The sequence below is a fragment of the Saccopteryx bilineata genome, chromosome 2 (assembly GCF_036850765.1).
Source record: "Saccopteryx bilineata isolate mSacBil1 chromosome 2, mSacBil1_pri_phased_curated, whole genome shotgun sequence".
NCBI lineage: Eukaryota > Metazoa > Chordata > Mammalia > Chiroptera > Emballonuridae > Saccopteryx > Saccopteryx bilineata.
In genome coordinates, this window is record NC_089491.1 from 322,863,118 (window position 1) to 322,891,039 (window position 27,922).

Consider the following 27,922-nt stretch of genomic DNA (forward strand, 5'->3'; position numbering starts at 1 on the left):
TAAGCAGGAAACTTAGATGTAGGGATCATTATTAGATGTAGGGATCATTTAAAAAGACGTCCTTAGCTTGTGATGGTTATTTAAAGTATTATGTTAGTAACCAGTGAACTTGAGAATAATTTCTCATTTCCAGTAGGAAGAATCAATTCAGCTATTGACCTCCTGTCTTTAAATTCCTTCCGTTCCTGTGCCACCATCATGGCATGTCAGTGCTTTGTGTTGGAAGCCTGTGGTATATATTACATTTGGGATTACTGCTATTTTAGAGTATGTAGACACAGATCATCAATTCATCAATTCTGTAAGCATCTGGCAAGAGACACAGCTAGATGAACTTGCACTTGAACATTTCTTTTTAGGGATTGCTGACTTACCCGTCTCCTTTATAAAATGTTCAGCTACAAATATCAAATGTCTTTTTTTAATGTATACATTATCGATTTAGTTACATCCCTAAAGACTGGTAGCTTTGTTATATTTCTTTAGAAGAAAATATACTCATGAGTTCTGAAATTTCTTTTGTGAAAAAGAGAACCTATTATGAATAATAATTTCAGAGTTCTGTCCATAACTAAAAATTAAGCCCAGTTGATGTATAGTCTAAAATGAATTAATACATACTCTTAAAGTACATTTATCTTTTTAAAACACCATAAATATTTGAAACCATGGGAAAATGCTAAATTTTGTTTGTCTTGGGTAGCCTGGAATAACTGGGACTTCTTTTTGGGGTGCTTTTTTGGAAGAATTGAGAACATTTTATCACTTTTAAAATGCAGAAACAGTATACTTATGTATAGATTGGCTAATTCTTACAATGACTGTATTTGGAATATTGACTTGAAAATATTTAAAAGTTGTTTCAAATTTACTAGCTTATTTGTTTTTTTACACATTTTTTTTACAAAGGGCTTAGTCAGGTATTGACTCATTTTGACTCACATTGACTCACTTCAAAAAGTTGAAAGGTGCACACATCAATATTCTAATAGTAAGTAAAATTGTTTTGCTTTTTATATACACCTTCTCTTTACAGTGTCAAGTTGGTATAAGAACACTTGAGCCCATGTTTAAAAAATGTGAGGAAAAAACAGAATAAAGTTTCACTTAATTCAAGTTTTGCCACCTGGTACTTTGTCTTACACTTTTAATTTTTGAGCTGTCAGTACCAATTAGCTATTTCTACTTCTTTGCAATTTTCATTTCTTTCTATTGAAACAAATAACTCTATTCTTCATAACTAATGTTTTTCTAAACAATACCAATTTCTCTCATATACTAAATAAAATAGTAAACCTAAAGCATGTATCTTAGTTAGACCAGGCTGCCATAACCAATTACTGTAGACTGGGTGGCTTTATAGCAAACATTTACTTTTCACAGTCATGGAGTCTTGGAAGTACAAGATCAAGGTACCAGTATATCTGGTATCTGCTGAAGACCAATTTCCTGGTTCATAGATAGCTATATTCTTGCCTAAGACAAGAGAGCTCTCTGAGGTTCCTTTATAAGAGCACTAATCTTATTCATGAGGGTCCATCCTTATGCCATAATCCTTACCTCCACATATCATCATATTAGGGTTAGTATTTCAACATTTGAACTTTGGAGGGATACAAATATTCTGTCCATTACAGCAGGCCAGAAGTAAGAGGCATGAGAAGCCATGCCTTGAAAATGCAGATGAAACTCATGAAAATTATTAAATATCTGAAATATTTTAAAACCCTATCCCTTCATCAAAGTTGAAGTGTAAAAAAAAGACACACAAGTCCAGGAAGTGCAGGAAGTCCCAAACAAAATGAACCCAAAAAGGTCCACACCAAGACACATCATAATTAAAATGGGACAGGTTAAAAATAAAGAGAGAATTTTATTTTTAATCTGAGAGGAATTTATATTTCTCATAAAACAATACAGAATATGAAGAATTAATCTGTAGACTTGGGTCATTTTTTTTTTGAGATATCGATTGTTCTGAACTCCTAGTTCCAAAATCAAAATGTTATATATAAATTACTAAATCATCCATGTAAGTGCTAGTGTTAGTAACTTGTAAAAAGATAAAATACTTTCAACTACTAGAACAAAAACACAGCTAAAAATAGCAGCAGCCTGTAGCTAATCCCCAGAACAATCACAGATAGCTATATATTAACGGAGTCCCACTGACTCAAAATGACATTAACCTTATCCACCCACCCTTCCTTTTGTCTTTTTGTCAGTAAAATAGATGCAATGCTAATGGAGCCCTCTAGTATAGCAGTTTTTTGTTTGTTTCTTTTTATTGATTTTAATTTATTGTATGTATTTACATAAATTCTAGTGTCGCCACAAATGCATCCCCCCTCCCCCATATTCCCCTCAACATCTCCCTTACCCCTCTCCCCACAGCGCCCTCCCTCCTTACCTTCAGGATTATCCCATCCTATCATCCTCCTTCCTTCTGTCCTCTTTTCCTCTGGTCCGTTTGATCTCTCCTCTGTCTCAATTCTGTTCCTCAGTTCACATTGTTCATTGGATTCCTCAAATGAGTGAGGTCGTATGATATTTTTTTCTTTCTCAGCCTGGCTTATTTCACTTAACATAATAGTTTCCAGGTCCAAAGAGAGACTCTTAAAAGCAGGAAGAGAAAGACAGTTGCCTACAAGGGAGCTCACAAAAAACTATCAGCTGATTTTTCAACAAAAAACATTTCAGACCAGAAGGAATTGGTGTGAAATATTCAAAGTGATGAAAAGCAATGAACTTCAACCATGACTATACCCAGCAAGGCTATCAGTTAAAATTGAAGGAGAAATAAAGAGCTTCTCAGACAAGGAAAAACTATAGAAGTTTATTATCACCAAAACAGTATTACAAGAAATGTTAAAGGAACAGAAGAAGAAGAAGAAGAAGAAGAAGAAGAAGAAGAAGAAGAAGAAGAAGAAGCATAGTTAAAAGAATAGATGGCAATAAATACATACCAATTAAAAACCACTTTAAATGTAAATTGTTTAAATGCTCCAATCAAAATACATTGGGTAGCTGAATAGATAAGTAAACAAGACCTATTTATATGCTGTCTACAGGAGACCGATGTCTGAATGAAAGATAGACAAAGTGAAGGGGAATAGAAGATGATATTTCATACAAATTGAAAGGGGAAAAAAATCTGGGGTAGAAATACTTGTATATGACAAAATAGACTTTAAAAACAAAGAGTGTAGTAAGAGACAAAGAAGGACACTACATAATGATAACGGAATCAATCCAACAAAAGGGTATAACTCTTGTAAACATTTATGTACCCAACATAGGAGCACCTAAATACATAAAACAAATCTTGATGGATATAAAAGAAGAGATTGACATCAATACAGTCACAGAGGAGATTTTAATACTCCATTGACTTCAATGATAGATTTCCCAAACAGGAAATCAACAAGGAAACAGCAGCCTTAAATGACACACTAGATCAGATGAATTTATGATATCTTGAGAGCATTTCACCCCAAAGCAGCAGAATATACATTCTTTTCAAGTGCACATGGAACGTTTTCTAAGATATACCATATGTTAGGACACAAAACAACTGTCAATAAATTTAAGAAGACTGAAATCATATCAAGCATATTCTCTGGCCATAATGGTATGAAACGTGAAATCAATCACAAGAAAAATGCTGAAAAACACACAAAGACTTGGAGGCTAGCCTGACCTGTGGTGGCACAGTGGATAAAGCCTCGACCTGGAATGCTGAGGTTGCTGGTTCAAAACCCTGGGCTTGCCTGGTCAAGGCACATATGGGAGTTGATGCTTCCTGCTGCTCCTCTCTCTCTCTCTCTCTTAAATGAATAAATAAATAAATAATTAAAAAAAAAGACTTGGAGGCTAAATAACATGTTACTAAACAGTGAATAGTGGGTTAACATGATCAAGAAAGAAATCAAACCTTGAAAGAAATAAAAATGAGAACACAACAGTCCAAAATTTATGGGACACAGCAAAAGCAGTTCTAAGAGGGAAATTCATGGCCATTAACATGCCTACTTCAAGAAACAAGAAAAATCTCCAAAAAGTCTAACTTTACTTAAAGGAACTAGAAGAAAAACAAGAAATCCCAGAGTAAAAGAAAGGAAATAATAAAGATCAAAGAAGAAATAAACAACATAGAGTTTTTAAAAAGCAATACAAAATATCAATGAAATAAGAGCTATTTCTTTAAACAGATAAACAAAACTGAAAAACCTTTAACCAAGCTCAACAAGAAAAAAGAGACCCCGGCTGGGTGGCTCAGTGGATGGAGCATTGTCCTGGCACTCCAAGGTCGTGGGATCAGTCCCCAGTCAGGGCACATACAAGAAGTGATCATCGAGTGCACATTAGATGGAACAGTGAATTGATGCTTCTCTCTCTATTTCTCTCTCCCTTACCCACTCCCTTCCACTCTCTCTTTCTCAATTAATGGGAAAAAATGTTTTTTAAAAAAAAAAAAGAGAGTGGACCCAAATAAATAAAATAGAAATGAAAGAGGAGAAGTAACAGCAGACACCACAGAAAGCAAAGTATTGTTAGTATGATCAACCATATGCCAACAAATGGACAATCTGGATGAAATGGATAAATATCTAGAAACATGCACTCTTCCAAAACTGAATCAGAAAGAATCAGAGAATGTGGACAGACATATTACAACTAGTGAAACTGAAGCAGTAATCAAAACACTCACAAAAACAAAAGGCTGGACTGGATGGCTTCACAGGTAAATTTTACCAAACATTCAAAGAAGAACTAACACCTATCCTCAAACTATTTCAAAAAATTCAAGAGGAGGGAAGACTTCCAAGCTCATTTTATAAGACCAGCATTATCTTAATTCTAAAACCAGATAAAGACACTACAAAGAAAGAAAATTATCATCCAATATTTCTGAGGAACATAAATGCTTAAGTGCTCAACAATATATTAGCAAACTGGATCCAGCAATACTTTAAAATTATTATACACAATTTATTTCAAGGATGCAAAGTTAATACAATACCCACAAATTAATAAATGTGATTTATCACATAAACAAAATGAAGAGTAAAAATCATATGATCATATCAATACATGCAGAAAAGGCATTTGATAAAATACAGCACCCATTTATGATAAAAACTCTCAACAAAGTGGGAATAGAAGAAACATATTTCAACATAATACAAGCACTATATGACAAACCCATAGCCACATCATTCTCAATAGGCAAAAACTACAAGCATTTTCCTTAAGATCAGGAACAAGATAGGGATGTTCATGTTCACTCTTATTCAACATAATACTGGAAATCCTGGCCACAGCAATAAGAAAAGAAGGAAAATAAAAGAGATCCAAATTGTCCTGATCAGTGTTGGTGCTATGGATAGACCATCAACTTGGGACACTGATATCCCAGGTTTAAAACACTGATTCACAGGCTTGAGCACAGGGTTGCCGGCTTAAGTATGGAATCATCAACATAATCCCTTGATCCCTAGCCTGAGCCCAAAGGTCACTGGCTTGAAGACTCCCCCTTGCCCCGTCAAGGCACATATGAGAAACAATCAATGAACAAGTAAAAAATGCCACAATTACAAATTGATGCTTCTCATTGCTCTCCCTTCCTATCTCTCTTTCTCTCTCTCTCTCTCAAAAAAAAAGACATCCAAATTGGAAAAGAAGTAAAACCATCATTATTTGCAAATGGCATGATATTGTATAGATAGAACCCTAAAGATTCTGCCAAAAAACTACTAGAACTGACCAATAAATTCAGTAAAGTAGGAAAATACAAAATAAATACCAGAAATCAGTTGTATTTTTATAAACCAATAATGAACTATCAGAAAGGGAAACTTAAAAAAAAAATCCCATTCACAATTGTTTTAAATAAATGAAATACTTAGGAATAAATTTAGCTAAGGATGTAAAAGAACTATACTCAGAAAAGTATAAAAGACACTGAAGAAAAAAGTAGAAGAAGATACAAACAAGTGGAAGCATATACTGTGTTCATGGATAGGAAGAATTAACATCACTAAAATGTCTACTACCCCAACTAGTCTACAGATTCAACACAATTCAATAAGTGGAATTGGAAAATTAGACACATATGAGCAAAAAAAGAAACTAGATGACTTTTTTACACCAGACACAGAATACACTCAAAATGAATTAAATACTAAATGTTAGACTCAAAACCATAAAAACTCTAGAAGAAAAAAACATAGGCAATAAAATCTTGGACATTTGTCATATCAACATTTTTTATGATAGATCTCCTCAGACAAGGAAAACAAAAGCAAAAGTAAACAAATGGAACTTCATCAAACTAAAAAGGTTCTAGACAACAAAGGAATCCATTAACAAAATGAAAAGACAGCCCACTGAATGGTAGAACATTTCACCAATGATACATCTGATAATGGGTTAGTATCCAATATAATGAACTTATAAAACTCAACACCAAAAAAATCAAAGAATCCAATTAAGAAATTGGCAAAGGACCGGAAGAGGCACTTCTCCAAAAAGGACATACAGATGGACAATAGGATATGAAAAGATGTTTACTGTCACTAATCATCAGAGAAATGCAAATTAAAACCACAATGAGATATCACCTCACACCTGTCAGATTGGCGCTCATCAATAAATCAACAAACAAGTGCTGGTGAGGGTGTAGAGAAAAGGGAACCCTCATGAACTGTTGGTGGGAATGCAGACTAATGCAGCCACTGTAGAAAGAAGTATGGAGTTACCTCAAAAAATTAAAAATGGAATTTATGACCCAGTGGTTCCACTTCTGGGAATTTATCCAAAGAAACCTGTAATAGGAATTCAAAATATATACACCTCTATGTTCGTTGCAGCATTATTTCCAATAGCCAAGATTTGGAAACAGCTCAAGGGCCCCATCAGTGGACGAGTGGATAAAAGGCTGTGGTACATTTACACAGTGAAATATTGCTTGGCCATAAAAAAAAGAATGAAGCCCTGGCCGGTTGGCTCAGCGGTAGAGTGTCGGCCTGGCGTGCGGGGGACCCTGGTTTGATTCCCGGCCAGGGCACACAGGAGAAGCGCCCATTTGCTTCTCTACTCCCCACCCCTCCTTCCTCTCTGTCTCTCTCTTCCCCTCCCACAGCCAAGGCTCCATTGGAGCAAAGATGGCCCGGGCACTGGGGATGGCTCCTTGGCCTCTGCCCCAGGCGCTAGAGTGGCTCTGGTTTCGGCAGAGTGACACCCCGGAGGGGCAGAGCATCGCCCCCTGGTGGGCAGAGCCTCGCCCCTGGTGGGCGTGCCGGGTGGATCCCGGTCGGGCGCATGCGGGAGTCTGACTGTCCCCGTTTCCAGCTTCAGGAAAAAAAAAGAAAGAAAGAAAAAAGAATGAAATCCTACCCTTTGCAACAGTATGCATGGGCCTGGAGAACATTATACTAACAGGAAAGACAAATACCACATGATTTCACTCTTATGTGGAATCTAATGAACAAATAAACTAACGAGCAAAATAGAGACAGACTCCTAGATAGAGAGCGGGCTGACAGCTGTCAGAGGGGAGGAGGGTTGTAGGGCTGGGTGAAAAGGTGAAGAGATTAAGCCAAAACAAAACAAGAAGGCCTCACAGACTCAGACAATGGTATGGTGATTACCAGAGGGAAAGGATATTGGGGGCAGGGGTAGAAGAGTTGGTAAAGAGGAAATAAATGGTGATGGAAGGGCACTTGACTTGGGGTAATGAACACACAATACAACACACAGATGCTGTATTATGGAATTGTACACCTGAAACCTATAAATTTTATTCATCAGTTTCACCCCAATAAATTCAATAAAGATTTTTTTAAGTTTCAATGTGCTTCTTAGTCATATATTTAGGCAGTAGGTAGGCCCTTGAGACCCACAATGAGCCAGACTTTCCTGGGAACTGGGAAGGCAGACGTCCTCCTGGGTCCCTATGGTCACACCCAACTATAACCCCGGTCTGTTTCTTAGTGGTGTCATCACTTTCACTAATTTCTTTTTCCTCTTAACTCACATTTTTTTCTCACTGGGTCTCAAACTTCGATAATTTGCACTGTTTTTTCTTTAAAATAAAGTTCTTTTTATTTTTTTTTTTTTTTTTTTTTTTTTTTCATTTTTCTGAAGCTGGAAACGGGGAGAGACAGTCAGACAGACTCCCGCATGCGCCCGACCGGGATCCACCCAGCACGCCCACCAGGGGCGACGCTCTGCCCACCAGGGGGCGATGCTCTGCCCATCCTGGGCGTCGCCATGTTGCGACCAGAGCCACTCTAGCGCCTGAGGTAGAGGCCACAGAGCCATCCCCAGCGCCCGGGCCATCTTTGCTCCAATGGAGCCTTGGCTGCGGGAGGGGAAGAGAGAGACAGAGAGGAAAGCGCGGCGGAGGGGTGGAGAAGCAAATGGGCGCTTCTCCTGTGTGCCCTGGCCGGGAATCGAACCCGGGTCCTCCGCACGCTAGGCCGACGCTCTACCGCTGAGCCAACCGGCCAGGGCTCTTTTTATTTCTTAATAAACACTTTCTTTTAAATTAAAACCAGTCTAGAAAATATCAAAGACCCCATGCAGTTCTATTTGCCTAGAACTGCCTTTTCCCTGATAAAAGGAAAATTGACTTCAGTCTTCCAAAAAACAGTAGCACTCGAGGAGTATACTGCATCTCCCACCATGACTGACTGTCCCAGTGAGAGTCTGTGTTTGTTCTTTCATCCTTCCCTCACTCCAGCCTCTCCAGAGGCTGTGTTACAGAAGTCCAGTCTGTCCACGAGGGAATGCTCTTCTGAACGCATGGAGACTGAATAGGTGATGCCCAGTCAAGTCCTCTATCTCAGGGAACAAGAATGGACAGAAGTATGTAGAACCTTCAGAAATCAACTTACCTTTTACTTACTTCTTACTTTAATAAGACATTTGTCAGAGAAGTAATAACCAAAAACCACAATGAAGTATCACTTCACCCCTACTAGGATGTCTATAATTAAGAAAATGGAAAATAACAAATATCAGGGAGGATGTCGAGACATTGGTACCTTCATTTATTGCTGGTGGGAATGTAGAATTATGCAGCCCAAATGGAAATTGGTCTGGCAGGTCCTCAAAAGCTTAAAAATAGAGTTACCTTAAGACCTGAAAATTCCACTCCTAGATATATACCCAAGAGAAATGAAAATATATAATTATACACAATTTTGTAAATGAATGTTCATATGAGCATTAGTCACAATAGCCAAAGAGTGGAGACAACCTAAATATCAATCAACTGATGAATGGATAAATAAAATATGGTATATCTACATGATGGAATATTATTTGGCAATGAAAAGAAATGCAGTACTAATATAAATACATGCTTCAACATAGATGAACCCTGTAAACTTTACCAAGTGAAAGAAGTCAGACACAAAAGACCATCTTTATGAAATATCCAGAACAGGAAAATCTACAGAGACATAAGTAGATTAGTGATTGTCAGAGAATAAAGATGAGGAGATGGGCTGATGGCTAAGAGGTATCGGCTGATGTAATGAGAATGTTCCACAACTGGTTTTGGTGATGGTTGCGCAAATCTGTGAATGTACTAAAAACAATCAATTGCCCACTTCATAAAAAAAAAAAAAGGGGGAGTAAACAGAAAGCCACTTAGCACTATCTTTTATTAAATTTTATTCATCATTCTTAAAGAAAATTAAAGTCTAAAACAGTTTAATTAAAAACAAGAGTGTATAGGTAGGATGAGAGGATCTAGCTAGCCTTTATACAAGTGTAGGTATATCGCATAAAATTACTTTGTTCAGGCTTACAAGTTTTGGGGATCTGTCACAAAGGATTTATTTCCTTGTATATTTACTTCTTCCCTATGTCCTGTCCCATATAATCTGAGATCACAGACACAACAATTAAGTAAATTCAGACTCCTTCCTAGTTTTCCACCCCAAATGTATTAGTCTTATATTTTCAAGAGCATAAAAGCAAAAGACTGTGATCTGAATACTAAATATTAGTTGTCAACACTAGAAACTCAAAAGATAATTGCCTGTCTTTGGTTTCTTACTAACTGTCCTAAGATTACCAGGTCATTTATCATAAGAATTAAATTTAGATGCTAGATTTAATTCTGTCCCTAGAAATATCTCTAGGGACAACCAAAAGGAACTCCTATGGTTGCAAACATTGCTTCAGGGGTATTTTGAGAGGTAATGTGCTTGTTCAGTTACTTAGAATCCAGGCAATGAGTTCAAGTAAGGAATCAGTGATAGAGAGGCATTCTTGGCACCTTAGATATCCCTGCAGAGAAAGGGCTAATGATCAACTAAAAAGGTATTTGCATCTGTGATGTGACCTCTGCTCAAAATTCCAAACAGTCATCTCCCTTTTCCACACAGCCTTCCTGTCTTCTCAGGTCCATGCCATTTTCTCTATCAAGCCACACTCATCCTAGCTGGTGTCCGAAGGTAGAGCTTGCCAGCCGTGCTGGTGGACTTTCCCATGTGCCATCAGAGGCTTTTTAGATACGTAGCCTTTCTCCTTAGGCACTCTTAACTTGTGCAGCCAGTATTACTGAAACAAGAAGTATTTGGTAAGGCAAATACATGGTGAAATTTGTTTTAATGCTTTGACTCTCGAGTGGTTTTTAGGAGCTCAGGGTTGAAGCTCTTTATTGGTATTTACTCTGGTGGTCCAAAAGTATAGCAGTTAAGTGTTTAAGAAGAGGTCAAGCATAGGATTCAAGCATGAGATAAAGCTCCTTGGACACTTGACTCATGCTTTCCAGCTAAAATCCTCTGTCGTATTTTCTTTATGAAAAATAATAGTACATACTTTGTTGGATTTTTGTGAGGAGTAAACAAAATACCCAATGTAAGGCCTGGCCGTTAGCTATTGTGTGAGAGCCACATAAATGGTGCTTTCCAGACAAAAGGTCCTAACTGAATCCATCTATCCACACTCCAGAGGTGCAGAGACCTCCTTTAGGGAGAGAGAGAATGGTTAATTCTTTCTGAGAAATGAGTATTTGGATGGGCTTCAGATGTTTGAGAAAGTCAAAGATGATGATGAGTAATTGAGAAGAGATTGCTTATTATAGATACAGGAAATAATATTTAAAAAACAAGAAGATAGAAGAGCATATTCTGGCAGGTGGTGGCTATTTAGTAGGTCTGAATAGAGAGGAAGATACAAGAGAGACAGAGGCAGAATTCAGACATTCATAGGAAGGTTCTTCTGCACAAATACTCATCAGTCAGAGTGGAGAGCCCAGAAAGAGGCAGAAAACAGAGTCAGGGTATTGAAAGAGGCTGGTGGGGTTTGTTTGTTTTTCTGACTTGTGTGTGAAAGAAGGAGCTTTTTGTTCATCTTTAATCTTTTCAGTTTTGAAGTAATTGGGAATGATCAAGAAAATATGAAAAACTAGGGTAGATGGCAAAAAAAAAACAAGAAGTGGTGAGTTCAGAGTGGAAAATTGGATAACTGAACTCTAGATATTTTGGGATAGAGGCTTTCCAAGTTTGATGTCCAGATATTCTGCTTGTAACCAGCACCCAGAGAGAGGCATGCAGTAATTGAACTTTTTACTTTGACTGCAAAAGTCTCAAGTACCTATTTGGCTCTAAATTTCGGAATAACAATAGTTTCCATCCTTTCCCATCCTGACCAGATGACCTTTGATCCATCATTTAACTTCTGCACAAATATTGCCACCCTGCTTAATGGGGATGTTTTGAAAGTGTTGAGTGTTTGGGGCAGAACAATTGTTAGGGGGAAAAATGTCATGAAGTTTAGCTTTTATGGCTCTATGAGTGCGTGGTTAGTTTCTCTATCAACTGTCCACTCTCTAGGAGCAAATTGGGTGCTTTGGGAGTCTTCCCAAATTGTTTCCAGCTACTTGACTCTTTCATTGTTTAAGAAAAAAAAAATTATTACTGGTTCCCCAGAACCAATTGTTGTATGTGTTTGTTAGGTACTAAGCAGTTATTTACTCCTATAATTTTCATTCCCATTTTAAAGATTAGAAAGCTGAGGTAGAAAGGTCAGGAATCTAGTTAGACTTGAGCTGGATACGCAAAAGGGGGCAGGGATAAATTAGCCCTGTGCATTCCTACACGTCTGCAGGGTCTAGATGAATCTTCAAGCCAGAACAGGTCTTCCCACATCCAGACTCATGGTCGCAAAACTCCAGGAAGTAAAAGCCCATAAATACCTAAACTCTGTAACTGATCAGAATAACTTATTCTCACAAGTGAGTGACCCGCACAGTCCCTTCTGGGTGTGACCCTGCATGTCCAAAAAGCCCTTGCTTTGCTTGCTGCTCTTTGTCTCTTGACTGAATTCTTTCCCTTAAGAGGACAAGAATTGAAGTCTTGTCATTTTGTCAGTAACAGGAGTGGTCATTTAACTAGTCCTACTCTCACAAATGTCCAATACTTGTTCTGTGATTTCAGTCCCATGGCAAATAAATGGATTTCCAATGCAATCTAAAAGGGCATTTGGGATGTCAGGAAATTTCAGTCAGTTTCAAGTTCAGAGATGTGCTCAGCCTCATATACGAATGAAAGTCTCTCTAAATACCTCTCAACTCTCCTAAAACCTGAGTGTTCACCTCAGGTAGTCATCCTGCTTGTGACTGGGTTATAGCAACAGGGCAGGTAGAAATTACATAGCTGAAAAGCAAAGCATCCCAAATTTGAAATACCCAAAAGCAGGAATGACGCCAGTTACAGAACCTCGTTCCCAAGGTATTGTTAAAATCATCAGACCTTATGATAAAACCAGCTGAGAAGCAGAACCTTATTTATCATGTAAGTAATAACATATGATGGAACAGTGGTTTATAAAAATGATAGCACATCATTTTAAAGTAGCTGAGAGCCTATTTTGACTTCAAAAGAGCTGTACACACGGTTTCCGAGTAGCAAAGCTGGAGCTGGACCCGGGCCTCCAGAACCCCCATCCGGTATGCTTTCCATTATGTCAGGGGAAGCTGCCTGCTGGGGAGAGTCGGAAGGATAGATTAACAAGTAATTCAGAATCCCTGTAGCATAAGTGAGGTCTTCTGTTCTGGAGAGTTTTGGCTCCTGCAGTTCCCATACATCATGAGGATTTCTCTGCATGTTCTGGCTCATTGACTGGGAGATCTCCTTCCCCTGAAACCACTAAAAGACTATAGGCATCCTGGCCAGATAGTGCACTGTCCCGATCCAGGGGTCCCCAAACTTTTTACACAGAGGGCCAGTTCACTGTCCCTCAGACCGTTGGAGGGCCGCCACATACAGTGCTCCTCTCACTGACCACCAATGAAAGAGGTGCCCCTTCCGGAAGTGCGGCGGGGGGCCAGATAAATGGCCTCAGGGGGCCTCATGCAGCCCGCGGGCCATAATTTGGGGATGCCTGGTAGGCTGTGGGGTCCATCCTTGTCAGGGCACATACAAAAATCAACTAATGAATGCATAAATAAGTGGAACAAAAGGTCATAGGAAAAGTCTGTCTTGGGGGTTCAGATGAATTGCCTTCAAGGCAGAAGATTAGAATATGTCATATTGATTTACAGTGAGAGTAACCATTGGCCCTTTCATTTAAACACCCATGAGCTGTCCTCATATTTTATTACCATTATTGTCCACATTTTCCACTTATATTTAAATGGAGCTGGTTGGAACCCAGGTGTTTTCTGTTCTGTTTCTCAGGTTGTAGTTTCTCGATCGGGATTGTCAACCCCACATGTGAATTTTCGCCTGGATTCCCACCCCGTGTCTCCAGAAGTGATTGTGGAGCACCCATTAAACCAGAATGGCTACACACTGGTCATCACTGGGAAGAAGGTAAGTCTGGTGCCCACGAGTGGTGCCATGCTACAGTTCCTCCTGAGGGGGTGTACAAGAGGTGTCACGTGGCCCTTCTTCTTGCCTTGTCTTGGATTCACCTCTCCCCTATCGGGTTCTTTCTTGAGTATTTCAGAGATGTTAGGAAATCAAGTTAAATTTTTATTCAGGGAAGATAGGACCTTAGGGAGGTCCTAGTCATAGTGTGTACTTTTCCTTTTCTCCTATATTTCTCAATGAGGAAAACAAACATACTGAATTAGAATTACACTCCTGAAGAAAGAACTCTAGTGCAGGCCAGGCAGATTGATTCTAAAATACATATTGGAATCTGAGCCAGCCAATAGCAGAGGTGCATCTTGATGCCAGAATGATATGTAAACTCACTTAGAATTTCCCGGGGGCTCAAGTATGTTTTCCAGCTGCTTAAATTATGCTCTCTTGTTATTTTAAAATTACCTCAAACAGAGCAAAATATCTCTACTAAATAGAGCCTCTAACATTGCAGGACTGTGCTTTTGTTCACTGGACAGTGTTGGTAATGTCTATCACGTACGTGCCTGTAAGAAAGGAATTTGATTTCTTTTCTTACTTTAATCACCTAATCATCATCATACAATTTCCACACATAGGTGTTATCTCTAGTAGACTCTTTAAAATTATATTTATGTGTCTCTTTGGTGTGTTTAGTTTTCATTTTACAAATAAACAAACTTTCTGGAAACTTTTTGCCATCACTTTTCTTGACAGATCACCAAGATCCCGCTGAACGGCTTGGGCTGTGAACACTTCCAGTCCTGCAGCCAGTGCCTGTCTGCCCCTCCCTTTGTGCAGTGTGGCTGGTGCCACGACAGGTGTGTGCGATTGGAGGAATGCCCCAGCGCAACGTGGACTCAAGAGCTCTGCAACCCCACAGTCTATGAGGTAGGACTCTGGCAGCTAGCAATCCCACAGTCTATGAGGTAGGACTCTGGCAGCTAGCCATATGTTTTTAGGTGAACACAAATCCCGTTGATGAAAAAAAATATCCAAAATGCGGTTTACTCATTTAGCTATGAGAAATCAGCCAAAACACCATCTCCCGCCAGGTTTTTTCTTCAGAGCACAACTTTGGCTTGTCCCTGTGGTCCTACCCCTGAGTGCTTGCTTCACACTCACTGAGTAGATTTTTCTCCTTGGGCAATTGCTGTCCCTCAGTGCTGTGCTAATGAGCTCCCCATCTCCTCCCACTGGAACCTGTTCCCTCCCAACTCCCCCATTCTCTGGGTCCTCATCACCTACTTATCTTAGCTGACTGCTGTGAGCTTCTACCACACACAGATCTGCTCAGGGCATAACTCAGAGCCTGCACCGAATCATGCAAGCTGGAGATCACAGCCACGCTGGGGCTACAGGACAGGTTTCTTCCTGTCTGACTCCAGAGGTGGTGGCCTTGTCTCATACAGATGACATTAGATGTTACTTGCCAAGGCAGGTAGACTGTCAGCACCCACAGATGGCTATGCACCTTCTCCACAAGTTCCTGGAGGTGCCACTGATGACTGTACTAAAATCTATACCGTGGGAGCCATGCCATTCTTTAATTTATTCCAAAACTAAGCACTCTGCTAGACACTGGGGAGATACGGGCTCAAACCAGACAGCAGTGTCTCCTGCTACTAGAAAACTCAGCTTCGAGCAGTGGGCATCAACCCATGTCCCTATAGCCACTGTCTCTCTCTCTCTGTGGCCTTACTTACTTAAGTATATATTTGGCACTTTGAAAATCTCCCTAGAATTTCTTTTAAATGTCTTGATCCAAACACATTTTGCTTGAAAATACTTCCCAGTGTGAGGACCAAACGTGTATTTTGTCTTCCTGCATGTAGAGCAGTTGGACTTTAGTAAATGGTCCTTGTGAAAGATTCAAGTTAAAGGTCTTGGCTGCCTGGATCAGGCCCCTGTAAACAAAGCGAACGAGTCAGAGTAGGAACCGCCCCCAAATGCATGGCTGTTTCCATTTAGTTATGGTTTGGGAGAAGATTTGTACTGGTGACTAGGTTTTAAAGCAAATTCTTTTCTGTTGGGTGTGACACAATTATCAAGAATCAGCTTGATCAGCCAGAGAATAAACTAGAAGATAGTAAGAAAACAAATTTACCATCGATACTGTAATGTTTATATACCCTCTTTTGTTGTTCTTTAATATCCTTTTTAAAACGCATGCAATTTTATACATTTTTAAACACACAGCCGTGGCAATTTGAGACACTAGAAAGCTGAGCTCAGCTATTCCATGAAAGAGATATGAGGAGTGATGTGTGTGTGTGTGTGTGTGCGCGCGCGTGCACGCACATGTACACACACACACACATGCAGTGAAATCACAACAGTTTCATTTCAACAATAGAAAGCTGCTGTTTTAAATAAACAGGCTGAGAACCTCTATACAAATGAAACTTTTACTTTTGACCAATTTGCTTATTTGTATTCATCATGAAACCCGTATTACAATGGTTAAAAACAAGGTAAATATTTTAGAATTTTCTAGAACCAGAAAATCTGTCCTAATGTTGAATCTTCCTCCGCTCTCACCTTCCCGACTCCAGCGCTCTGGCTGGTGCTGTTGTGTCACGCAGGAGGCCGTGAGGCCTGGGCCGAGTGTTCTGCTGGAAAGGGGCGCAGCCGGGTGCACAAATCCCTTTCGGTTCATAGCTGTTAGGAAGATTTCATGCTGCATAGAGCGTGACACTCAGCATTCTTACTGCAAAAAAAACAAGACAGATTATTCATCTTTTTCTTATCTGTCTTAAACTCTATAGGCACAAAACCCTGCGAGTGTATAGGGTTTCACTTTCCGATAATGTAAGCTAACTTGCTTTTCAAGGTACATGATGTTCGGTGGCTGAAATTTCCCATGTGACAGATTTCAGGACTGCAAGCCCAGCATTTTGTTTCTAACATATTGTCTGACCTTGTACTCAAAGAGCAATGAGTAGTGCTTTAGAAGGAAGAGCCCTTTCCAACGTATTCTGAATTTATCAGGATAAAATTGTCATATCTGTAAGACTGAATTCAATCTCAGTGAGACAATAAAACAGATTATTAATTGATCAGAAGACTCAGTTGAAAAACAACAGCAGCATCTTATGAGGGGAGGGGTCATACAATCAATACACTGACACCAGGATATTTGTGCCTTTTTCCTACTGAAAAGGCAAATTTTAATTTTCCAAAGTTTGTTGTTATTTTCCTATATATTCCTCACCTGGTTTCCCTTATTGTTAATTTTACATTGCTATGATGCATTGCAAATTTTAATTTTCCAAAACTTTTTGTTGTTTCTAGCTTTCTCATATATTATCTTGATGGGTTTTAAAAACATAAACACTTGAATCATTGTCACCTGGGGAAGGACACTAGCTCCTTTTGTAGCTGTTTCTCCCCTGTGCAGACAGGTGGGAGACCAGCCTCGATGGCCGGCCGTCAGCCGGACACTCATTTCCTTCCTGCAGTTTCTCTGCCCTTCAGGATAACTCAGAGTTTGCCAGCCCATTGTTGGTTCTATCCAAGGGTGTGTAGTCCAATGCGGCTTCCTTCCTTTCCCCTGGAAGAGTGAGCGTTACCCCATAAGCGAAGGAAAATCCTCAGATGCCCCCCTCTCGTATGCCTGCCTGCAGGGGAAAAAGCTCGGTGGAGCTAGTCTTTCAAAATCTGCCTGCCTCGCCGAGTGTTTGGAATATCCATTTCTACTGCAACAGTTGAACGTCTCTCAGTGTCTTTTCTCAAATCAGCACCCAATCCTTTTTTGGCCTTCTATTTAAAGTCCTGATGTTTGTAGAGTGACAGACTTCAGTTTCTCCGTAGAAAGGGGAGATCTAGCCATGGGGATCAGTCCTTGGGCAACTGTTTTCTACGAGGGGGCCTCATTAAGAGAGGGAACAGCCGCTGTGTGGCCGCCTCAGGCTGCAGGGTGTCCCGGAGGGTTTAGGTGTCTTATTCTCTCCTACTAGATTTCTAAAGGGATAATAAACATTGTTTTTCCTAGCAGTTCTCATTTGGCTAGACATAGACAAAGTAAGTTTTCATGGAAGGCACAGCTGTGTAATAGATTTTATGGATAAAATAGCTATCATAAAAACATTAAGCTAAAACTTTAAAGAGGTTTGGTAAACAAGAGTAAGTTAAGATCTCGAGTTGCAATTATTTACCTGGGAAGGATAGGAATCTTTGCAAATTTGAATTTTGCTAAAAGCCCTTCTAGATTGTTAAAGAATTACTTTTAGGTTTTTCACTAACTGGCCTTAAAAAATACCTTTCTGAATTGCCTTCTAGTAGAGCTGTTTTTTCCCACCATTGTACTTTACAGCACAATTTACAATATATCCCCCCAAAAAAGCATTTCCTTTTTCAATTGTCACAAAGCTGCTGAGGAGAAGCTTATTTTTAACTTGTAAATTTGTTTTGCTTTTAATAGTTTTAGCCTAAGAACCGCTGTCTTATAGACTTCCTAAAGAGCCTACAACCCTCTTATATTACAGTTGCCAAGGTTTTGTTAATACATTTAAACTTTACTTTTCACACACCTGCAGATGTGTGTGAACCTGCAATCATAAAATAAACCTATGATTTATTTAAAGTTGAGCAAAGGGAAGACAACCCTAGGATTGACATGTAAAATAACACCAAGGGAGATAATTAGAAACAGGACTACAACACAGATCACATTTGGGGCTCCTTCCAGTTCTGTTTTTATCTCTTTCTAATACAAACAATATATTGGATGTATTCAATATTACATCATTTTTAAAGACTGAGTGTATCAACTAGCCCACTGCTATGTATCACATAGTGGCCATATTTAAAGAAAAAAAGAAAAACCGCAAATCTTAATAAATATGAATTAACAAGTAAAAGAAATAGATTTATTTGTTCATATGTTGCTGCCTGGCATATAGGAGATGATTTATAAATAAATGGCAGCTATATCCTAAGAACCATCTATGTGTGTGATATTGTGAAAGCTGCTGAATGCAACCGAAAACACTGGATAGCAAAAGAGGTGTTTTTGCTGTGAGACTTTCTTCCCAGGGTGGTAAGAGCATAGCGACACCAGTGTAGCACACAGCAAGGCATAGCTTGGCTTCTAGGACCCACTAAGTTATTTTGAGGAGAGTTTCATCTAGAAACACATGAAGGAGTTATAATCAGAATTATAAGCATAAAAGTCTGAGTCCAAAGTGTGCTCCCTAGCCAAGACATTTCCTAGAAGATGAGTTCATTTCTGAGTTGCCCAAGAAGGCCCTTCCTTCCCACCCAGGCTGAACCTTCTCTATCCCATCCCTGGATCTCCTGAGAATAACTTGTCTCATCAGCATGTCAGATAGTTTTGTTTTGTTTTTTTTGTATTTTTCTGAAGTTGGAAACAGGGAGGCAGTCAGACTCCTGCATGCGCCCCACCAGGATCCACCCAACATGCCCACCAGGGGGCGATGCTCTGCCCATCCGGGGCATCGCTCTGTTGCAACCAGAGCCATTCTAGCGCCTGAGGCAGAGGCCACAGAGGAGCATCCTCAGTGCCTGGGCCAACTTTGCTCCAATGGAGCCTTGGCTGTGGGAGGGGAAGAGAGAGACAGAGAGGAAGGAGAGGGAGAGGGGTGGAGAAGCAGATGGGTGCTTCTCCTGCATGCCCTGGCCAGGAATCGAACCCGGGACTCCTGCACGCCAGGCTGACGCTCTACCACTGAGCCAACCGGCCAGGTCCTCAGATAGTTTTAATGCTTGCTCCAAACACTCTGAACTTTGTACCATTATACCTTTAGAGAAAATTAAATATTTTAAGTAGTGGAAAAATGAAAGAATTTTAGATTATTTGAGCATACATATTTTGTTTTCCACACATATGAAATATCATATGTTGGGCTTTTTAAGTTCTATATTGTCCTGGCCCTGGCCGGTTGGCTCCGTGGTAGAGCATTGGCCCAGCATGTGGAAGTCCTGGGTTCAATTCCCAAACAGGGCACACAAGAGAAGCAACCATCTGGTTCGAACACATCAGCCCTGGGTGCTGAGGATGATTTCATGGAGCCTCTGCTTCAAGCACTAAGAATAGCTCAGTTGCAAGCATGGCCTCAGATGGGCTGAGCATCGGTCCCAGACAGGGATTGCTGGGTGGATCCAGTCAGGGCACATACTGGAGTCTGTCTCTCTATGTCCCCTCCTCTCACTTGGAAAAGAAGAAGAAGGAAAAAAAAGTTCTGTGTTGTCCTTGCAGGTTTTCCCAACTAGTGCCCCTCTGGAAGGAGGGACAACGCTGACCATCTGCGGCTGGGACTTTGGATTCAGGAGGAGTAGTAAATTTGATTTAAAGAAAACCAGAATTCTGCTTGGAAATGAGAGCTGCACCTTGGCCTTAAGTGAGAGTACACCAAATATGTAAGGATCTTAAAATACTTTGCTGGGGTGTGATTGGGAAGCGGGTTTTGTTTTTTAACAAATGCTTGTAAAATTTGCCCTTAAAGCTTATCTCTTAAATTAAAAAAAAATCCCTGTCTGTCACATCCATTGTGGATTTGCTTTGTTTTGTATTTTTTAATCTTACTTGCTACCAGGATTAAGAAGGGAGAGAGGTAACATTACCTAGGAGGAAAAAAGAAGAATCCAGCATTTGGGAGTTTTAAGTTGTTTTTGTAACAACTCTTCAGAAATTGGGTAGATTTGAAAGCACTGGTTGGAGTTGCCCCATCTTTAAAGCCTGATTCAATTCTAGGCTTTTTTGATAAAAATCAGTAAATGACTCAATATGTACCCTCTACTCTAAATTCACTTTCTAAACCTCTGCGACAGAGTAGAGCAGCTGAATCACATGCCTGAGACTCATTCTTTGGACTCATCATTGGCATTGTAATATGCAGTGTGGATCTCACTTAGCCATTCCCCAATCCTGGGGGATAACAGTACCATTTCTATTTTTCAGACGTAGTTTCTGCAGTTCAGAGAGGTGGAGTGTAGCTTAGTAGAGATAATCCAGAGAGTAAGAGCTGAATAGGCCTTCAAGTTCAGTTTTTCTGATGCAAGACCTGGGCTTGTTCTACTGTATTCTAAATGAACCTTCTGTAAGATCCGAATCCCATAAATGAACAAGAATAGTTAGCATGTAGTAATGACAACCAGACACTTAAAGTTTTGTGGTTGAACATAGTCTATCAAGTGGTTATTCTATACCTAGTAGGATTTCTTTCAGGATTACACAGAGGTCTAAATCTATTCATTTTATTGAGAATGAAACATCCATTAAAGTCGTACTTGTTTAGCTTGATGACCAAACAAATTCATTCTGGAAATTTACCGTGTAAAGTCTTCCTCATTGCAACTCATTGCATTATAAATTAGAACCTGTAAAGGTGAAAGAATTCATTCTCCTTTTTAAGAAGTTATTTAATAAAACATTATATTTATGATTTTTCAAGATATAAGATTATTCAAAAATAATCCTCTGGAAAACCTATCACAGTTCAATTGTTTTTTCAGTAATTTAAATAAACAAGTGACAATTGTAGTCACAGAACTATACCTGTTGACATACTTTGAAGAAGAGATTTGGCTTATTTATAATTAGCCATTGTTTTATATGCTGTTGAAATACTCTTCGTTAACTATCCCAATCATTATGCCTACAATTTTATAGGATTAGACTCAAGATTATTATGAACTTTTCAATTGATGAAATCTGCATTGATAAGTTTTAACATTTCCTATTTTGTTTGTAAAAATAATATAATACAGTCAACATAAAGTTAGTATAATAGTGTGGAAATAGAATTATACTTCTATTTTTAATACTTAACACAAAACTGCTCCCTAGTCAGAGTAGTCAGTTAATGTCCCTTCATACCAAACAGTCAGACCAGAAATGCCTCCTTTGGATTTATAACAAATTAAACATCATGTGTTTGTGTGTTTGTTTCTTTCTTTGTTTGTTTTCTCAGGTTAAAATGCAAAGCTGGTCCTACAGTGAATGAGCATTTCAATATGTCTATAATTATTTCAAGTGGTCGAGGAACAGCGCAATATAGCCCATTTTCTTATGTGGTACGTCTAAGCATTACTTTTCTCATGAAACAGGATATTTAATTGTTACCTAATCTATTTAGAGTTATAGAATTAACAAGTTACTTTGCTTTTTTGTTTTTGTCTCTCATCAGGATCCTATCATAACAAGTATTTCTCCAAGTTACGGTCCTCAGACTGGTGGCACTTTACTTACTTTAACTGGAAAGTACCTAAACAGTGGGAATTCTAGACACATTTCAATTGGTGGGAAAACCTGTACTTTAAAAAGGTGTTGTAAATTTATTTTTGTTGTTGTTGCCTCAGTGATGTACAATTAATATCTACATCTAACAAATCATAAAAAAAAAATTTTCTGTGGAAAAAAAAATAAGAGATTACTTTTAGAAAGAAGTTATATTTTTGCGTCTTCAGTTGGAACAGCTTACTTTTCCTTTCTTTTTTTTCTTTTTTCTTTTTTTTTTTTTTTGTATTTTTCTGAAGCTGGAAATGGGGAGAGACAGTCAGACAGACTCCCGCATGCGCCCGACCGGGATCCACCCGGCACGCCCACCAGGGGCGACGCTCTGCCCACCAGGGGGCGATGCTCTGCCCCTACGGGGCGTCGCTCTGCCACGACCAGAGCCACTCTAGCGCCTGGGGCAGAGGCCAAGGAGCCATCCCCAGCGCCCGGGCCATCTTTGCTCCAATGGAGCCTTGGCTGCGGGAGGGGAAGAGAGAGACAGAGAGGAAGGGGGTGTGGAGAAGCAAATGGGCGCTTCTCCTATGTGCCCTGGCCGGAAATCGAACCCGGGTCCCCCACATGCCAGGCCGACGCTCTACCGCTGAGCCAACCGGCCAGGGCTAGCTTACTTTTTCAAATACCAAAAGGATACCTTGATAATTGCTTAAAATCCTAAATGTTTGAAGTCAAGGATGCCTTGCTCAAACAAGACAAAATTTGGGATCTAGTCAAATGTAAACAACCTAGATTAGAAAGAGCTTTCTTTCTAGACCACATCAGGGAATTCCTACTTAGGAGGCATCAAGTGAGATCCTTTTGATTTATGGATATAATTTTAAAATATGTGTATCTTTATTGGCTAAGTTCGTTTTCTTCATTTTTTGTTGTTGTTATTTTCTTGGTACAGTGTGTCAGACAGTATTCTTGAATGTTATACACCTGCCCAGACCTCTCCATCTGAGTTTCCTATTAAATTGAAAATTGACTTAGCCAACAGAGAGACTGACAAATTCAGTTACCAAGAAGACCCCATTGTCTATGAAATTCATCCAACCAAATCTTTTATTAGGTAAGTAAAACTTTCTGATGAGAATAAGAAAATAAGGAATATAATGGCAACTTGACTGTCAAGCCGAATAGAATTGCGGGTTTAACTTTGAAGCTATTGCATTGCCTTCCAATTCAGGTGTAAAAACTGCATTCTTGTTCTGAATGCAGCTTGACTTTATCAGTGGTAGTTTATGCCAAGAAACATTTTATCCTGTTCTGTTACATTTTGAATGGATTTCAGTAAAACAGTTTAATGTGGCAACATAGTATTTATGCACTTATATTATGTACATATCTATTCTATACAAACTTCAGTGCTTGAATGTGGAATCCCCTTCACTTCTCCCCTTCCTCAGTGCACTTGTCTCCTGCCTGCTTTGCACACGGCCTTTCCCTGCATTAGTCCCTTCGGATCAGTCTCCTCAGACCCACTTCAGTCTGCCTTGTTTCCATTCATTCTGTCAGTCTAGCAACAATAGTTAAGTTTATTCTTCGCTGTATTTTTTTTTTCTGCAGAGAAAAAAATTTCTCTTGCATATCTGGTAAATAAAAAGACAAATGCATTTTAAAAATATTTTCAGGTTAAATAAATTGTTCCCAAAGAACCATTACTACTGAACTTTTCATTTGACGTTGGCTGCGGCTGCAATCACTACATGTGATTTCATTGAACTTCTCTCTTGAAATACTTGGTAGGGGAAGAACCTCTGAATATTGCTACTTTTCTATTTATTTTGCCAGTGGCGGGAGCACAATAACAGGTGTTGGGAAAAACCTGAATTCAGTGAGCATCCTGAGGATGGTCATAAACGTGCGTGAAGCGGGAAGGAACTTCACTGTGGTAAGTCCTTCGAGGGAGAGCTGTGCTTCAATTTCTGCGTCTCTGCCTCTCCCACCGACTGTCATGGTTCATAGGACATTTCAGTTTCTCTAAATGTTTGCTAAAACCCTTGCAGTGTGGTCCAATAGTGTTTTTTATTCAAAAACTACAATTATCTAGTATTGGCCTCACATTGTAAAGAAAGAAAAAAATACACACACACACATATAATGTTTAGACACAAGAGATGATTACCAATTTGAGGCAGTCAGTGTTTTTCAAGACGGTCATTACAAATATAGACTACCATTTCCTGCCTCAGTGAGGGTACTATACCAAAAATACCTCAGACTGGGTGGTTTAAACAGCAAACATTTATTTCACAGTTCAGGAGGCTGGGAGGTTTAAGATCAAGGTGCCAGCAGATCTGGACGTTGGGGCAGGCGCTTTTCCTCATTTATAGAGAGCCATCTCCTCATAACCTCTCATGAGGAGTAGAGGGAAAGAGGGAAGAAGCTCGCTTGTGTCTTTTCTTATCAGGGTACAAATGAGAACTTCTTCACAACTTAATTACCTCCCAAAGGTCCTTCATATACTGTCTCATTGGAGATTAGGGTTTCAACATATGAATGGGGAGACACAAACATTCATTTCACAGCTTTCCCCCTCCTCTCCCCTTTTGAGAACATCAACCCTTTTGCTCTAATAAAACCCATGAGTGGGCCTGACCTGTGGTGGCGCAGTGGATAAAGCATCGACCTGGAACGCTAAGGTCGCTGGTTCGAAACCCTAGGCTCACCCGGTCAAGGCACATATGGGAGTTGATGCTTCCTGCTCCCGCCCTTCTCTCTCTCTGTTTCTTTCTCTCCTCTCTCTAAAATGAATAAATAAAAACCCATGGGTGAAGGCTCCAATCTTGCAGTATCATCTGTGTCAAAGTGGCAGGCACACAATGTTTTCTGACATTCACTCTTTACCATTCTGCACGTCCCTTTGTCAGAACATTATCAAGTGATGAGAAAGAGCATTGAAATACTTATGTCCTAGAGTGTGTATGCTCTTTGGTATTTCTCCACCTTTCCTTCTTTTATTTGTAAGATTAATCAAAATTTAGCTGAATGCCTCCTTAAAAATGATTGGCCTGTTTTGTGCTCTAACAATTTATATAGGTCACATTAAAATGGTAATCTTAGTTTACACCTTAGGAAAGTTGGAGTTATTTATAGGGATTTCATATTTTTGTTGCTTTCTCTAATATAAAATACCATAATCCAGCTGGGTTTGTGTACTCACTTAGAATGGAAGTTCTCAGTGCCCCCTCTTAAGCAGGGTCTTGATTGGGCAGGTGATAGATTGAATTATCGCACTTTCTTTTAGATGACCCATCCAATATGTCTTGAAGACTAAGGCCACAGTGTTCTCTAATTATAAAAACCAATTTGAGGCTAAAAATGTCAAGCCAAATCTCCAAATATAAGGTCACCTCAAATGAGATTTGCTTGACCTTCTCAATCAGCCACATTGCGTCACCTCTAAAGAGTATTATTAAATTCTTATCATATTCCTGAGAGATTGTACTCCAGGGAGTCACCTATGAAGTAGAGAGCTTTGAAGCCAACCCTCACACATGGCACAAACTAAGTTAGAATACTGCTGCTATTAATTGAAAGGACATCAATTCTCCACAACAAAATATAACACTATTATCCAAATAAGAATAACAGTGACCTTCTTTGCTGTTAGCATGTGACTTTTTAAAGTCAAAATCTGAGAAATTTTTAGTTTATCTAATTTACAGCAAACCTGTTATTAAAATATGGCTAAATGCCTTTCCTTCTCTCTCGCCAGCGTTATCATAGCAGATAGAACTCCTCAGCTTTCTTCATTCATTTGTGACCAAATACTTAATAAAAAAAACTACTAGTTGTATAACATAAGAGTGGCAATATCCCAAGGAAGATTCAAACAATGGTAGAAGATAAAAATTCTACCTATTTACATATATGGAAGTGTAAACTTCTGTTGTTTTAGCCACAAATATATTACCAGTACAGTAGAACCATGCATTAGAATTAGACAAGAATGAAAAATTCAGTGAATCTGTTTGACTACTGTTTGTGAAAACTACTTCATAAAGAGACGCATTCCTTCCCTCTTCTCTGCTGCTGATAGAATTTGAAGCTGACCATGACTAATTGAACCAGTTCATTATTTAACAAATAAAAACTCTTAGGTCTGATTTAGATATATTGATCCATCCAGAATAACTTTAAGTCCAATAGACTCAAATTTTTAAAAATAAAAATACTAATCACCCTCTCAAACAAAATGTGTATTTACTTATTAATGTATATTATGTCTCCAAAGCCAGCAGTTTATTGTATAGTTTTCAAATTTCTTGTTATATAGAGACTTATTATGATAGCAGGAAGTTGTTCATTTCCATTTTTCAGGGTGATAGGAATAAATTGTTTTCAGCATTATAATATGAATTTGCTATAATATTAAATGATTTTACTTACATTATATTTATGTATCAGGTGTTTTTTTTACCTGCTTATAGCATATGCTTTTAATGTAGGATAATTTTTTAAATTATTTTTAAGAGAAAATAAGAATACCCAATTTTGTTTGTGCTTTTTATATATATCCTGAGTCCTTTTTCTACTGCAGGCATAAGTAATTGTTTTATCTCCAAGTGTACTTGTCAGAGAAAAGGAAATCTGAGGGATGTTGTTGCTTGTTTGTCTTTTCCTTGGGGAAAAAAACGCAACTGTCTAACCTTAAATGTGCCACTTTGTGTTGCTGGTTTAATCTAGGCACAGTCAGGAGGAAGCCACATTTTCCAAACTTCCATAAATCAGAATTCCAAAGAGGAAGATTTGCAATGAGAGGTGAAAGGGCGTGAAGTAATAATAGCTAGGCTTTGTAAAAGACAGAGCATAGGAAAAGGTTTACCAGCCAGCCTGCAGAGCGGGCGAGAAGCAGTGTGGGTAGCCTGGACGCCAAAACGGGGAGTTTCGGAGCCAGTAGCCTGGGATTAATGTTCCTTACTCTGCCGCTCAAAGCTATGTGACCTTGTCTGATCGGGTACACTTGAAAAATTCAGCTTCTTCATTTTTAAAATGTGGGAGGCCCTGGCCGGTTGGCTCAATGGTAGAGCGTCGGCCTGGCGTGCAGAAGTCCCGGGTTCGATTCCCGGCCAGGGCACACAGGAGAAGCGCCCATCTGCTCCACCCCTCCCCCTCTCCTTCCTCTCTGCCTCTCTCTTCCCCTCCCGCAGCTGAGGCTCCATTGGAGCAAAGATGGCCTGGGCACTGAGGATGGCTCTATGGCCTCTGTCTCAGGCGCTAGAGTGGCTCTGGTTGCAACAGAGCGATGCCCCCTGGTGGGCAGAGCGTCGCCCCCTGGTGAGCGTGCCGGATGGATCCCGGTTGGGCGCATGCGGGAGTCTGTCTGACTGTCTCCCCGTTTCCAGCTTCAGAAAAATATAAATAAATAAATAAATAAATAAATAAATAAATAAATAAATAAAATGTGGGAGATCAGAGTACCTACCTCATAAGATTATTGTGGGAAGTAAACAAAACCAATCTTGAAAGTATTTTGCCCAGAACCTGGCACTCAGTAATTGCTAGCTTAAAGCACACTAGTAAAATGACCTAACTACATTGTTAATTATAACATGAACCATAGGGCACTTGGCTACTGACAAAACACTTTACCATATAATATCACACATTGTTAGTGACGTTTTCATCATAACTTCCTAAATGAGGAAACTGAGTGTCCAAGTAAGGGTTTTGCCCTGATTCTCAGAGCTGGATTTAAAGCTGGGGTGTGACTAAGGACTGCTGGTGGCACCCAGTTCAGCATCCACGCTGCCCAAGCTGTTTCATAACAAGAGAGAGTCCTTCCCGGAGACTGCCCTGTCTCCGTAAAAAA

The 27,922-nt window shown here is 39.4% G+C and overlaps 1 protein-coding gene across 2 annotated transcripts in view; it reads left to right on the forward strand.

The window, feature by feature from the left end:
- Positions 1 to 27,922, forward strand: part of MET (MET proto-oncogene, receptor tyrosine kinase) — a 142,445-nt gene that overhangs the window by 76,781 nt on the left and 37,742 nt on the right. For both annotated transcript variants that reach the window (XM_066262160.1, XM_066262158.1), the window contains exons 4-10: positions 13,701 to 13,835; positions 14,586 to 14,759; positions 20,089 to 20,249; positions 21,803 to 21,905; positions 22,019 to 22,155; positions 23,015 to 23,176; positions 23,899 to 23,998. In XM_066262160.1, the coding sequence (XP_066118257.1) occupies positions 13,701 to 13,835; positions 14,586 to 14,759; positions 20,089 to 20,249; positions 21,803 to 21,905; positions 22,019 to 22,155; positions 23,015 to 23,176; positions 23,899 to 23,998 (972 nt within the window). The remainder of the gene's footprint in view (positions 1 to 13,700; positions 13,836 to 14,585; positions 14,760 to 20,088; positions 20,250 to 21,802; positions 21,906 to 22,018; positions 22,156 to 23,014; positions 23,177 to 23,898; positions 23,999 to 27,922) is intronic.